Source organism: Taudactylus pleione, unplaced genomic scaffold (assembly GCF_031769625.1).
Source record: "Taudactylus pleione unplaced genomic scaffold, aTauple2 ptg002274l, whole genome shotgun sequence".
In the NCBI taxonomy this organism is placed as follows: Eukaryota; Metazoa; Chordata; class Amphibia; order Anura; family Myobatrachidae; genus Taudactylus; species Taudactylus pleione.
In genome coordinates, this window is record NW_028286665.1 from 16,232 (window position 1) to 33,672 (window position 17,441).

Consider the following 17,441-nt stretch of genomic DNA (forward strand, 5'->3'; position numbering starts at 1 on the left):
CACTCTGCTTGTACTTCTGTACTAACTGTATTACACACTCTGCTTGTACTTCTGTACTAACTGTATTACACACTCTGCTTGTACTTCTGTACTAACTATATTACACACTCTGCTTATACTTCTGAACTAACTGTATTACACACTCTGCTTGTACTTCTGTACTAACTATTACACACTCTGCTTGTACTTCTGTACTAACTATTACACACTCTGCTTGTACTTCTGTACTAACTATATTACACACACTGCTTGTACTTCTGTACTAACTGTATTACACACTCTGCTTGTACTTCTGTACTAACTATTACACACTCTGCTTGTACTTCTGTACTAACTATTACACACTCCGCTTGTACTTCTGTACTAACTGTATTACACACTCTGCTTGTACTTCTGTACTAACTGTATTACACACTCTGCATCTACTTCTGTACTAACTGTATTACACACACTGCTTGTACTTCTGTACTAACTGTATTACACACTCTGCTTGTACTTCTGTACTAACTGTATTACACACACACTCTGCTTGCACTTCTGTACTAACTGTATTACACACTCTGCTTGTACTTCTGTACTAACTGTATTACACACTCTGCTTATACTTCTGTACTAACTGTATTACACACTCTGCTTGTACTTCTGTACTAACTGTATTACACACTCTGCTTATACTTCTGTACTAACTGTATTACACACTCTGCTTATACTTCTGTACTAACTGTATTACACACTCTGCTTATACTTCTGTACTAACTGTATTACACACTCTGCATCTACTTCTGTACTAACTGTATTACACACACTGCTTGTACTTCTGTACTAACTGTATTACACACTCTGCTTGTACTTCTGTACTAACTGTATTACACACACACTCTGCTTGTACTTCTGTACTAACTGTATTACACACTCTGCTTGTACTTCTGTACTAACTGTATTACACACTCTGCTTGTACTTCTGTACTAACTGTATTACACACTCTGCTTGTACTTCTGTACTAACTGTATTACACACTCTGCTTATACTTCTGTACTAACTGTATTACACACTCTGCTTATACTTCTGTACTAACTGTATTACACACTCTGCATCTACTTCTGTACTAACTGTATTACACACACTGCTTGTACTTCTGTACTAACTGTATTACACACTCTGCTTGTACTTCTGTACTAACTGTATTACACACACACTCTGCTTGTACTTCTGTACTAACTGTATTACACACTCTGCTTGTACTTCTGTACTAACTATTACACACTCCGCTTGTACTTCTGTACTAACTGTATTACACACTCTGCTTGTACTTCTGTACTAACTGTATTACACACTCCGCTTGTACTTCTGTACTAACTGTATTACACACTCCGCTTGTACTTCTGTACTAACTGTATTACACACTCCGCTTGTACTTCTGTACTAACTATATTACACACTCTGCTTGTACTTCTGTACTATTACACACTCTGCTTGTACCTCTGTACTAACTGTATTACACACTCTGCTTGTACTTCTGTACTAACTGTATTACACACTCTGCTTGTACTTCTGTACTAACTGTATAACACACTCTGCTTGTACTTCTGTACTAACTATTACACACTCTGCTTGTACTTCTGTACTATCTATATTACAAACTCTGCTTGTACTTCTGTACTAACTATATTACACACACTGCTTGTACTTCTGTACTAACTATATTACACACTCTGCTTGTACTTCTGTACTAACTATTACACACTCTGCTTGTACTTCTGTACTAACTGTATTACACACACTCTGCTTGTACTTCTGTACTAACTATATTACACACTCTGCTTGTACTTCTGTACTAACTATATTACACACACTGCTTGCACATCTGTACTAACTGTATTACACACTCTGCTTGTACTTCTGTAGTAACTATATTACACACTCTGCATCTACTTCTGTACTAACTGAATTACACACTCTGCTTGTACTTCTGTACTAACTGTATTACACACACTCTGCTTGTACTTCTGTACTAACTGTATTACACACTCTGCTTGTACTTCTGTACTAACTGTATTACACACACTCTGCTTGTACTTCTGTACTAACTGTATTACACACTCTGCTTGTACTTCTGTACTAACTGTATTACACACTCTGCTTGTACTTTTGTACTAACTATATTACACACTCTGCTTGTACTTCTGTACTAACTGTATTACACACACTGGGTCTGAATCAGAGCCGCTCGTAAGCGGCCGCTCATTCGCTCTGAGCGATGTTCGCACAACTGCGCATGCGTATGGGTCGTAATGCGCATGCACCAACCAGTCATTGCGGTCGGAAATCGTGCGCTCGTAAAACAGTGAGGGGCTGCTAATTTGCATGCTGTTTTACGGGAGTGCATAATTAGTAAAGCCGCGTCATCGACCACGTCACTTGGTTGTCTTTTAGCCTAAACTGCTCTCAGTGAGAGCGGGAAGTAAATCCTACCACAAGCACTGCGAGCAGTTCAGACGACTTTCGATGCTCCCGATTAATCTAATATATATAGGAGATGATGTATGATGCGAACGGCAAAGGGGCGTCTTTACAAAATAGCGAGCGCATTTTTAAGACGCTCGCTCAGAAATAGAGGCGTCAACAGACCGCAAAGAGCGAGCGCTCAATTTAAATATCTGGCCCCTTCTTCAGAACGACCGTCCGCAATAGCGTCCGGCTCCGAATCAGGCCCTCTGCTTGTACTTCTTGTACTTCTGTACTAACTATTACACAGTCTGCTTGTACTTCTGTACTAACTGTATTACACACTCTGCTTGTACTTCTGTACTAACTGTATTACACACTCTGCTTATACTTCTGTACTAACTGTATTACACACTCTGCTTGTACTTCTGTACTAACTGTATTACACACTCTGCATCTACTTCTGTACTAACTGTATTACACACTCTGCTTGTACTTCTGTACAAACTGTATTAAACACACTCTGCTTGTACTTCTGTACTAACTATATTATACACTCTGCTTATACTTCTGTACTAACTATATTACACACTCTGCATCTACTTCTGTACAAACTGTATTACACACTCTGCTTATACTTCTGTACTAACTATATTACACACTCTGCTTATACCTTCTGTACTAACTATATTACACACTCTGCTTGTACTTCTGTACTAACTGTATTACACACACTGCTTGTACTTCTGTACTAACTATATTATACACTCTGCTTGTACTTCTGTACAAACTGTATTACACACTCTGCTTATACTTCTGTACTAACTATATTACACACTCTGCTTGTACTTCTGTACTAACTATATTACACACTCTGCTTGTACTTCTGTACTAACTGTATTACACACTCTGCTTGTACTTCTGTACTAACTGTATTACACACTCTGCTTGTACTTCTGTACTAACTGTATTACACACTCTGCTTCTACTTCTGTACTAACTATATTACACACTCTGCTTGTACTTCTGTACTAACTGTATTACACACTCTGCTTGTACTTCTGTACTAACTGTATTACACACTCTGCTTGTACTTCTGTACTAACTGTATTACACACACTGCTTGTACTTCTGTACTAACTATATTAAACACTCTGCTTATACTTCTGTACTAACTGTATTACACACTCTGCTTGTACTTCTGTACTAACTGTATTACACACTCTGCTTGTACTTCTGTACTAACTGTATTACACACTCTGCATCTACTTCTGTACTAACTGTATTACACACTCTGCATCTACTTCTGTACTAACTGTATTACACACTCTGCTTGTACTTCTGTATTAACTGTATTACACACTCTGCTTGTACTTCTGTACTAACTGTATTACACACTCTGCTTGTACTTCTGTACTATTACACACACTGCTTGTACTTCTGTACTAACTATATTACACACTCTGCTTGTACTTCTGTACTAACTATATTACACACTCTGCTTCTACTTCTGTACTAACTGTATTACACACAGTCTGCTTGTATTTCTGTACTAACTGTATTACACACTCTGCTTGTATTTCTGTACTAACTATATTACACACTCTGCTTGTACTTCTGTACTAACTATTACACACTCTGCTTGTACTTCTGTACTAACTGTATTACACACTCTGCTTGTATTTCTGTACTAACTATATTACACACTCTGCTTGTATTTCTGTACTAACTATATTACACACTCTGCTTGTACTTCTGTACTAACTATTACACACTCTGCTTGTACTTCTGTACTAACTGTATTACACACTCTGCTTGTACTTCTGTACTATTACACACACTGCTTGTACTTCTGTACTAACTGTATTAAACACACTCTGCTTGTACTTCTGTACTAACTGTATTACACACACTCTGCTTGTACTTCTGTACTAACTGTATTACACACACTCTGCTTGTACTTCTGTACTAACTGTATTAAACACACTCTGCTTGTACTTCTGTACTAACTGTATTAAACACACTCTGCTTGTACTTCTGTACTAACTGTATTAAACACACTCTGCTTGTACTTCTGTACAAACTGTATTAAACACACTCTGCTTGTACTTCTGTACTAACTATATTATACACTCTGCTTATACTTCTGTACTAACTATATTACACACTCTGCTTATACTTCTGTACTAACTGTATTACACACTCTGCTTGTACTTCTGTACTAACTATATTACACACTCTGCTTATACTTCTGTACTAACTATATTACACACTCTGCTTGTACTTCTGTACTAACTGTATTACACACACTGCTTGTACTTCTGTACTAACTATATTATACACACTCTGCTTGTACTTCTGTACTAACTGTATTACACACACTGCATCTACTTCTGTACTAACTGTATTACACACTCTGCTTATACTTCTGTACTAACTGTATTACACACTCTGCTTGTACTTCTGTACTAACTGTATTACACACTCTGCATCTACTTCTGTACTAACTGTATTACACACTCTGCATCTACTTCTGTACTAACTGTATTACACACTCTGCTTCTACTTCTGTACTAACTGTATTACACACTCTGCATCTACTTCTGTACTAACTGTATTACACACTCTGCATCTACTTCTGTACTAACTGTATTACACACTCTGCTTGTACTTCTGTACTAACTGTATTACACACTCTGCATCTACTTCTGTACTAACTGTATTACACACTCTGCATCTACTTCTGTACTAACTGTATTACACACTCTGCTTCTACTTCTGTACTAACTGTATTACACACTCTGCATCTACTTCTGGACTAACTGTATTACACACTCTGCATCTACTTCTGTACTAACTGTATTACACACTCTGCATCTACTTCTGTACTAACTGTATTACACACTCTGCTTCTACTTCTGTACTAACTGTATTACACACTCTGCTTCTACTTCTGTACTAACTGTATTACACACTCTGCATCTACTTCTGTACTAACTGTATTACACACTCTGCTTCTACTTCTGTACTAACTGTATTACACACTCTGCATCTACTTCTGGACTAACTGTATTACACACACTGCTTGTACTTCTGTACTAACTGTATTACACACTCTGCTTGTACTTCTGTACTAACTGTATTACACACTCTGCTTCTACTTCTGTACTAACTGTATTACACACTCTGCTTGTACTTCTGTATTAACTGTATTACACACTCTGCTTGTACTTCTGTACTAACTATATTACACACTCTGCTTGTACTTCTGTACTAACTGTATTACACACTCTGCTTCTACTTCTGTACTAACTGTATTACACACAGTCTGCTTGTATTTCTGTACTAACTGTATTACACACTCTGCTTCTACTTCTGTACTAACTGTATTACACACAGTCTGCTTGTATTTCTGTACTAACTGTATTACACACTCTGCTTGTATTTCTGTACTAACTATATTACACACTCTGCTTGTACTTCTGTACTAACTATTACACACTCTGCTTGTACTTCTGTACTAACTGTATTACACACTCTGCTTGTATTTCTGTACTAACTATATTACACACTCTGCTTGTATTTCTGTACTAACTATATTACACACTCTGCTTGTACTTCTGTACTAACTATTACACACTCTGCTTGTACTTCTGTACTAACTGTATTACACACTCTGCTTGTACTTCTGTACTATTACACACACTGCTTGTACTTCTGTACTAACTATTACACACTCTGCTTCTACTTCTGTACTAACTGTATTACACACTCTGCTTGTACTTCTGTACTAACTGTATTACACACTCTGCTTGTACTTCTGTATTAACTGTATTACACACTCTGCTTGTACTTCTGTACTAACTGTATTACACACTCTGCTTGTACTTCTGTACTAACTGTATTACACACTCCGCTTGTACTTCTGTACTAACTGTATTACACACTCTGCTTGTACTTCTGTACTAACTGTATTACACACTCTGCTTGTACTTCTGTACTAACTATATTACACACTCTGCTTGTACTTCTGTACTAACTGTATTACACACTCTGCTTGTACTTCTGTACTAACTGTATTACACACTCTGCTTGTACTTCTGTACTAACTATATTACACACTCTGCTTATACTTCTGTACTAACTGTATTACACACTCTGCTTGTACTTCTGTACTAACTGTATTACACACTCTGCTTATACTTCTGTACTAACTGTATTACACACTCTGCTTGTACTTCTGTACTAACTGTATTACACACTCTGCTTCTACTTCTGTACTAACTATATTACACACTCTGCTTATACTTCTGTACTAACTGTATTACACACTCTGCTTGTACTTCTGTACTAACTGTATTACACACTCTGCTTCTACTTCTGTACTAACTGTATTACACACTCTGCTTGTACTTCTCTACTAACTGTATAACACACTCTGCTTGTACGTCTGTACTATTACACACTCTGCTTGTACTTCTGTACTAACTGTATTACACACTGCTTGTACTTCTGTACTAACTGTATTACACACTCTGCTTGTACTTCTGTACTAACTATATTACATACTCTGCTTCTACTTCTGTACTAACTGTATTACACACTCTGCTTGTACTTCTGTACTAACTATATTACACACTCTGCTTGTACTTCTGTACTAACTATTACACACTCTGCTTGTACTTCTGTACTTACTATATTACACACTCTGCTTGTACTTCTGTACTAACTGTATTACACACTCTGCTTGTACTTCTGTACTAACTGTATTACACACACTCTGCTTGTACTTCTGTACTAACTGTATTACACACTCTGCTTCTACTTCTGTACTAACTGTATTACACACTCTGCTTGTACTTCTGTACTAAATGTATTACACACACTGCTTGTACTTCTGTACTAACTATATTACACACTCTGCTTGTACTTCTGTACTAACTGTATTACACACTCTGCTTGTACTTCTGTACTAACTGTATTACACACGGTGCTTGTACTTCTGTACTAACTGTATTACACACTCTGCTTGTACTTCTGTACTAACTGTATTACACACTCTGCTTGTACTTCTGTACTAACTATATTACACACTCTGCTTGTACTTCTGTACTAACTGTATTACACACTCTGCTTCTACTTCTGTACTAACTGTATTACACACTCTGCTAGTACTTCTGTACTAACTATATTACACACTCTTTTTATACACACACTGCTTGTACTTATAATAAACTCTTTTCTTTATACACACTCTGCTTGTACTTCTGTACTAACTTTATTACACACTTTTTATACACACAATGCTTGTACTTATAATACACTCTTTTCTTTATACACACTCTGCTTGTACTTCTGTACTAACTGTATTACACACTCTGCTTGAACTTCTGTACTAACCGTATTACACACTCTGCTTGAACTTCTGTACTAACCGTATTACACACTCTGCATCTACTTCTGTACTAACTATATTACACTCTGCTTGTACTTCTGTACTAACTATTACACACTCTGCTTGTACTTCTGTACTAACTATTACACACTCTGCTTGTACTTCTGTACTAACTGTATTACACACTCTGCTTGTACTTCTGTACTAACTGTATTACACACTCTGCTTGTACTTCTGTACTAACTGTATTACACACTCTGCTTGTACTTCTGTACTAACTATATTACACACTCTGCTTGTACTTCTGTACTAACTGTATTACACACTCTGCTTGTACTTCTGTACTAACTGTATTACACACTCTGCTTGTACTTCTGTACTAACTGTATTACACACTCTGCATCTACTTCTGTACTAACTATATTACACTCTGCTTGTACTTCTATACTAACTATTACACACTCTGCTTGTACTTCTGTACTAACTATATTACACACTCTGCTTGTACTTCTGTACTAACTGTATTACACACTGCTTCTACTTCTATACTAACTGTATTACACACTGCTTCTACTTCTGTACTAACTGTATTACACACTCTGCTTTTACTTCTGTACTAACTATATTACACACTCTGCTTGTACTTCTGTACTAACTATATTACACACTCTGCTTTTACTTCTGTACTAACTGTATTACATACTCTGCTTCTACTTCTGTACTAACTGTATTACACACTCTGCTTGTACTTCTGTACTAACTATATTACACACTCTGCTTTTACTTCTGTACTAACTGTATTACACACTCTGCTTGTACTTCTGTACTAACTGTATTACACACTGCTTCTACTTCTGTACTAACTATATTACACACTCTGCTTCTACTTCTATACTAACTGTATTACACACTGCTTCTACTTCTATACTAACTATATTACACACTCTGCTTGTACTTCTGTACTAACTATATTACATACTCTGCTTCTACTTCTGTACTAACTATATTACACACTCTGCTTTTACTTCTGTACTAACTGTATTACACACTCTGCTTGTACTTCTGTACTAACTGTATTACACACTGCTTCTACTTCTGTACTAACTATATTACACACTCTGCTTGTACTTCTGTACTAACTATATTACACACTCTGCTTTTACTTCTGTACTATTACACACTCTGCTTCTACTTCTATACTAACTGTATTACACACTGCTTCTACTTCTGTACTAACTATATTACACACTCTGCTTGTACTTCTGTACTAACTATATTACACACTCTGCTTTTACTTCTGTACTAACTATTACACACTCTGCTTTTACTTCTGTACTAACTGTATTACACACTCTGCTTTTACTTCTGTACTAACTATATTACACACTCTGCTTTTACTTCTGTACTAACTATTACACACTCTGCTTGTACTTCTGTACTAACTGTATTACACACTCTGCTTGTACTTCTGTACTAACTGTATTACACACACTGCTTGTACTTCTGTACTAACTGTATTACACTCTGCTTGTACTTCAGTACTAACTATTACACACTCTGCTTGTACTTCTGTACAAACTGTATTACACACTCTGCTTGTACTTCTGTACTAACTGTATTACACACTCTGCTTGAACTTCTGTACTAACCGTATTACACACTCTGCTTGAACTTCTGTACTAACCGTATTACACACTCTGCATCTACTTCTGTACTAACTATATTACACTCTGCTTGTACTTCTGTACTAACTGTATTACACACTCTGCTTGTACTTCTGTATTAACTATATTACACACACTGCTTGTACTTCTGTATTAACTATATTACACACTCTGCTTGTACTTCTGTACTAACTGTATTACACACTCTGCTTGTACTTCTGTATTAACTATATTACACACACTGCTTGTACTTCTGTATTAACTATATTACACACTGCTTGTACTTCTGTACTAACCGTATTACACACTCTGCTTGAACTTCTGTACTAACCGTATTACACACTCTGCATCTACTTCTGTACTAACTATATTACACTCTGCTTGTACTTCTGTACTAACTGTATTACACACTCTGCTTGTACTTCTGTATTAACTATATTACACACTCTGCTTGTACTTCTGTATTAACTATATTACACACTCTGCTTGTACTTCTGTACTAACTATATTACACACTCTGCTTGTACTTCTGTACTAACTGTATTACACACTCTGCTTGTACTTCTGTACTAACTGTATTACACACTCTGCTTCTACTTCTGTACTAACTGTATTACACACTCTGCTTGTACTTCTCTACTAACTGTATAACACACTCTGCTTGTACGTCTGTACTATTACACACTCTGCTTGTACTTCTGTACTAACTGTATTACACACTGCTTGTACTTCTGTACTAACTGTATTACACACTCTGCTTGTACTTCTGTACTAACTATATTACATACTCTGCTTCTACTTCTGTACTAACTGTATTACACACTCTGCTTGTACTTCTGTACTAACTATATTACACACTCTGCTTGTACTTCTGTACTAACTATTACACACTCTGCTTGTACTTCTGTACTTACTATATTACACACTCTGCTTGTACTTCTGTACTAACTGTATTACACACTCTGCTTGTACTTCTGTACTAACTGTATTACACACACTCTGCTTGTACTTCTGTACTAACTGTATTACACACTCTGCTTCTACTTCTGTACTAACTGTATTACACACTCTGCTTGTACTTCTGTACTAAATGTATTACACACACTGCTTGTACTTCTGTACTAACTATATTACACACTCTGCTTGTACTTCTGTACTAACTGTATTACACACTCTGCTTGTACTTCTGTACTAACTGTATTACACACGGTGCTTGTACTTCTGTACTAACTGTATTACACACTCTGCTTGTACTTCTGTACTAACTGTATTACACACTCTGCTTGTACTTCTGTACTAACTATATTACACACTCTGCTTGTACTTCTGTACTAACTGTATTACACACTCTGCTTCTACTTCTGTACTAACTGTATTACACACTCTGCTAGTACTTCTGTACTAACTATATTACACACTCTTTTTATACACACACTGCTTGTACTTATAATAAACTCTTTTCTTTATACACACTCTGCTTGTACTTCTGTACTAACTTTATTACACACTTTTTATACACACAATGCTTGTACTTATAATACACTCTTTTCTTTATACACACTCTGCTTGTACTTCTGTACTAACTGTATTACACACTCTGCTTGAACTTCTGTACTAACCGTATTACACACTCTGCATCTACTTCTGTACTAACTATATTACACTCTGCTTGTACTTCTGTCCTAACTATTACACACTCTGCTTGTACTTCTGTACTAACTATTACACACTCTGCTTGTACTTCTGTACTAACTGTATTACACACTCTGCTTGTACTTCTGTACTAACTGTATTACACACTCTGCTTGTACTTCTGTACTAACTGTATTACACACTCTGCTTGTACTTCTGTACTAACTATATTACACACTCTGCTTGTACTTCTGTACTAACTGTATTACACACTCTGCTTGTACTTCTGTACTAACTGTATTACACACTCTGCTTGTACTTCTGTACTAACTGTATTACACACTCTGCATCTACTTCTGTACTAACTATATTACACTCTGCTTGTACTTCTATACTAACTATTACACACTCTGCTTGTACTTCTGTACTAACTATATTACACACTCTGCTTGTACTTCTGTACTAACTGTATTACACACTGCTTCTACTTCTATACTAACTGTATTACACACTGCTTCTACTTCTGTACTAACTGTATTACACACTCTGCTTTTACTTCTGTACTAACTATATTACACACTCTGCTTGTACTTCTGTACTAACTATATTACACACTCTGCTTTTACTTCTGTACTAACTGTATTACACACTCTGCTTGTACTTCTGTACTAACTATATTACACACTCTGCTTTTACTTCTGTACTAACTGTATTACACACTCTGCTTGTACTTCTGTACTAACTATATTACACACTCTGCTTTTACTTCTGTACTAACTATTACACACTCTGCTTTTACTTCTGTACTAACTGTATTACACACTCTGCTTTTACTTCTGTACTAACTATATTACACACTCTGCTTTTACTTCTGTACTAACTATTACACACTCTGCTTGTACTTCTGTACTAACTATATTACACACTCTGCTTTTACTTCTGTACTAACTATTACACACTCTGCTTCTACTTCTGTACTAACTATATTACACACTCTGCTTTTACTTCTGTACTAACTATTACACACTCTGCTTCTACTTCTGTACTAACTATATTACACACTCTGCTTTTACTTCTGTACTAACTGTATTACACACTCTGCTTGTACTTCTGTACTAACTGTATTACACACTGCTTCTACTTCTGTACTAACTATATTACACACTCTGCTTGTACTTCTGTACTAACTATATTACACACTCTGCTTTTACTTCTGTACTAACTATTACACACTCTGCTTTTACTTCTGTACTAACTGTATTACACACTCTGCTTTTACTTCTGTACTAACTATATTACACACTCTGCTTCTACTTCTATACTAACTGTATTACACACTCTGCTTCTACTTCTGTACTAACTATATTACACACTCTGCTTCTACTTCTGTACTAACTGTATTACACACTGCTTCTACTTCTGTACTAACTATATTACACACTCTGCTTGTACTTCTGTACTAACTATATTACACACTCTGCTTTTACTTCTGTACTAACTATTACACACTCTGCTTTTACTTCTGTACTAACTGTATTACACACTCTGCTTTTACTTCTGTACTAACTATATTACACACTCTGCTTTTACTTCTGTACTAACTATATTACACACTCTGCTTGTACTTCTGTACTAACTGTATTACACACTCTGCTTGTACATCTGTACTATTACACACTCTGCTTGTACTTCTGTACTAACTGTATTACACACTCTGCTTGTACTTCTGTACTAACTATTACACACTCTGCTTGTACTTCTGTACTAACTGTATTACACACTCTGCTTGTACTTCTGTCCTAACTGTATTACACACTCTGCTTGTACTTCTGTACTAACTGTATTACACACTCTGCTTGTACTTCTGTACTAACTGTATTACACACTCTGCTTGTACTTCTGTACTAACTGTATTACACACACTGCTTGTACTTCTGTACTAACTGTATTACACTCTGCTTGTACTTCAGTACTAACTATTACACACTCTGCTTGTACTTCTGTACAAACTGTATTACACACTCTGCTTGTACTTCTGTACTAACTGTATTACACACTCTGCTTGAACTTCTGTACTAACCGTATTACACACTCTGCTTGAACTTCTGTACTAACCGTATTACACACTCTGCATCTACTTCTGTACTAACTATATTACACTCTGCTTGTACTTCTGTACTAACTGTATTACACACTCTGCTTGTACTTCTGTATTAACTATATTACACACACTGCTTGTACTTCTGTATTAACTATATTACACACTCTGCTTGTACTTCTGTACTAACTGTATTACACACTCTGCTTGTACTTCTGTATTAACTATATTACACACACTGCTTGTACTTCTGTATTAACTATATTACACACTGCTTGTACTTCTGTACTAACTGTATTACACACTCTGCTTGTACTTCTGTACTAACTATTACACACTCTGCTTGTACTTCTGTACTAACTGTATTACACACTCTGCTTGTACTTCTGTACTAACCGTATTACACACTCTGCTTGTACTTCTGTATTAACTATATTACACACTCTGCTTGTACTTTTGTACTAACTATTACACACTCTGCTTGTACTTCTGTATTAACTGTATTACACACTCTGCTTGTACTTCTGTACTAACTGTATTACACACTCTGCTTGTACTTCTGTACTAACTGTATTACACACACTCTGCTTGTACTTCTGTACTATTACACACTCTGCTTGTACTTCTGTACTAACTGTATTACACACTGCTTGTACTTCTGTACTAACTGTATTACACACTCTGCTTGTACTTCTGTACTAACTATATTACATACTCTGCTTCTACTTCTGTACTAACTATATTACACACTCTGCTTGTACTTCTGTACTAACTATTACACACTCTGCTTGTACTTCTGTACTTACTATATTACACACTCTGCTTGTACTTCTGTACTAACTGTATTACACACTCTGCTTGTACTTCTGTACTAACTGTATTACACACTCTGCATCTACTTCTGTACTAACTGTATTACACACTCTGCTTGTACTTCTGTACTAACTATTACACACTCTGCTTGTACTTCTGTACTAACTGTATTACACACTCTGCTTGTACTTCTGTACTAACTGTATTACACACTCTGCTTGTACTTCTGTACTAACTGTATTACACACTCTGCTTGTACTTCTGTACTAACTGTATTACACACTCTGCTTGTACTTCTGTACTAACTATTACACACTCTGCTTGTACTTCTGTACTAACTGTATTACACACTCTGCTTGTACTTCTGTACTAACTGTATTACACACTCTGCTTGTACTTCTGTACTAACTGTATTACACACTCTGCTTGTACTTCTGTACTAACTATATTACACACACTCTGCTTGTACTTCTGTACTAACTATTACACTCTCTGCTTGTACTTCTGTACTAACTGTATTACACACTGCTTGTACTTCTGTACTAACTATATTACACACACTCTGCTTGTACTTCTGTACTAACTGTATTACACACTCTGCTTGTACTTCTGTACTAACTGTATTACACACTCTGCTTGTACTTCTGTACTAACTATATTACACACACTCTGCTTGTACTTCTGTACTAACTGTATTACACACTCTGCTTGTACTTCTGTACTAACTGTATTACACACACTCTGCTTGTACTTCTGTACTAACTGTATTACACATTCTGCTTGTACTTCTGTACTAACTATATTACACACACTCTGCTTGTACTTCTGTACTAACTGTATTACACACTGCTTGTACTTCTGTACTAACTGTATTACACACTCTGCTTGTACTTCTGTACTAACTATATTACACACTCTGCTTGTACTTCTGTACTAACTGTATTACACACTCTGCTTGTACTTCTGTACTAACTATATTACACACTCTGCTTGTACTTCTGTACTAACTGTATTACACTCTCTGCTTGTACTTCTGTACTAACTGTATTACACACACTCTGCTTGTACTTCTGTACTAACTGTATTACACACTCTGCTTGTACTTCTGTACTAACTGTATTACACTCTCTGCTTGTACTTCTGTACTAACTGTATTACACACACTCTGCTTGTACTTCTGTACTAACTGTATTACACATTCTGCTTGTACTTCTGTACTAACTGTATTACACACTGCTTGTACTTCTGTACTAACTGTATTACACACTCTGCTTGTACTTCTGTACTAACTATATTACACACTCTGCTTGTACTTCTGTACTAACTGTATTACACACTCTGCTTCTACTTCTGTACTAATTGTATTACACACTCTGCTTGTACTTCTGTACTAACTGTATTACACACTCTGCTTGTACTTCTGTACTAACTGTATTACACACTCTGCTTGTACTTCTGTACTAACTATATTACACACTCTTTTTATACACACACTGTTTGTAATTAAAATACACTTTCTTTCCTATTTATGACAATGGACACTGCTTCACACACTTCCATACGGACGACAGCTATCTCTGATATAAGCTCCTACAAAACGATGATACACACAAAGCATAAACTAATATAATTATATAAATACAAATGGAGTTTAGAAACTAGATCATACGAATTACCCCATTTCTCTGTGCTCGTCTCTGAATCCTGATGTAAAAGATGGATGTCATTTAATCTCTGATGCTTTCGTTTTCCTTCACCAAACCCACCAGTGGTGATAATGACTTGAGAAGAAGCTGCGCAGGAACGGTGACCAAATCTACGTAAACCATGTACAGATGGCGACAAAGGGTTCACATGAAGATAGCCACAAGTAGCCAGAGGGGGAAACACAGGAATATCTATAAAATTAGATAATGCAGAGAAAAGCACTGTCATGTTATAGAGAAAAAGATACAGTACAGCTAGTGACCAGACACCGGTGCCCCACGTACAGCTAGTGACCAGACACCGGTGCCCCACGTACAGCTAGTGACCAGACACCGGTGCCCCACGTACAGCTAGTGACCAGACACCGGTGCCCCACGTACAGCTAGTGACCAGACACCGGTGCCCCACGTACAGCTAGTGACCAGACACCGGTGCCCCACGTACAGCTAGTGACCAGACACTGGTGCCCCACGTACAGCTAGTGACCAGACACTGGTGCCCCACGTACAGCTAGTGACCAGACACTGGTGCCCCACGTAAGACTAGTGACCAGACACTGGTGCCCCACGTACAGCTAGTGACCAGACACTGGTGCCCCACGTACAGCTAGTGACCAGACACCGGTGCCCCACGTACAGCTAGTGACCAGACACCGGTGCCCCGCGTACAGCTAGTGACCAGACACTGGTGCCCCACGTACAGCTAGTGACCAGACACTGGTGCCCCACGTACAGCTAGTGACCAGACACTGGTGCCCCACGTACAGCTAGTGACCACACACTGGTGCCCCACGTACAGCTAGTGACCACACACTGGTGCCCCACGTACAGCTAGTGACCAGACACTGGTGCCCCACCTACAGCTAGTGACCAGACACTGGTGCCCAACATACAGCTAGTGACCAGATACTGCTGCCCCAGTTACAGCTAGTGACAAGACACTGGTGCCCCACATACAGCTAGTGACCAGACACTGGTGCAAAACATACAGCTAGTGACCAGACACTGGTGCCCCACTTGCAGCTAGTGACCAGATACTGGTGTCCCACATAAAGCTAGTGACCAGATACTGGTGTCCCACATAAAGCTAGTGACCAGACACTGGTGCCCCACTTACAGCTAGTGACCAGACACTGGTGCCCCACTTACAGCTAGTGACCAGACACTGGTGTCCCACATAAAGCTAGTGACCAGACACTGGTGTCCCACTTACAGCTAGTGACCAGACACTGGTTCCCCACTTACAGCTAGTGACCAGACACTGGTGCCCAACATACAGCTAATCACCAGAAACTGGTGCCCCACATACAGTTAGTGGCCAGTAACTGGTGCCCCGCGTACAGCTAGTGACAAGACACTGGTGCCCCACATACAGCTAGTGACAAGACAATGGTGCCACACATACTGTACAGCTGGTGGCACACCTACAGCTAGTAAGTAGGACAATGGTGATCACACATACAGCTAGTAAGTAGGACAGTGATGATCACACATACAGCTAGTAAGTAGGAGAGTGGTGATCACACATACAGATAGTAAGTAGGACAGTGATGATCACACATACAGCTAGTAATTAGGAGAGTGGTGATCACACATACAGCTAGTAAGTAGGAGAGTGGTGATCACACATACAGCTAGTAAGTAGGACAGTGGTGATCACACATACAGCTAGTAAGTAGGACAGTGG

At 37.7% G+C, this 17,441-nt stretch overlaps 1 protein-coding gene across 1 annotated transcript in view; it reads right to left on the bottom strand.

Moving 5' to 3' along the window:
- The window catches only part of LOC148431432 (tRNA wybutosine-synthesizing protein 4-like), a gene marked incomplete at its 3' end in the record, with an annotated part of 53,685 nt that overhangs the window by 13,914 nt on the left and 22,330 nt on the right, over nucleotides 1–17,441 (bottom strand). Inside the window, exon 6 of the mRNA XM_088466013.1 lies at nucleotides 15,725–15,946. Within this exon, the coding sequence (XP_088322139.1) occupies nucleotides 15,725–15,946 (222 nt within the window). The remainder of the gene's footprint in view (nucleotides 1–15,724; nucleotides 15,947–17,441) is intronic.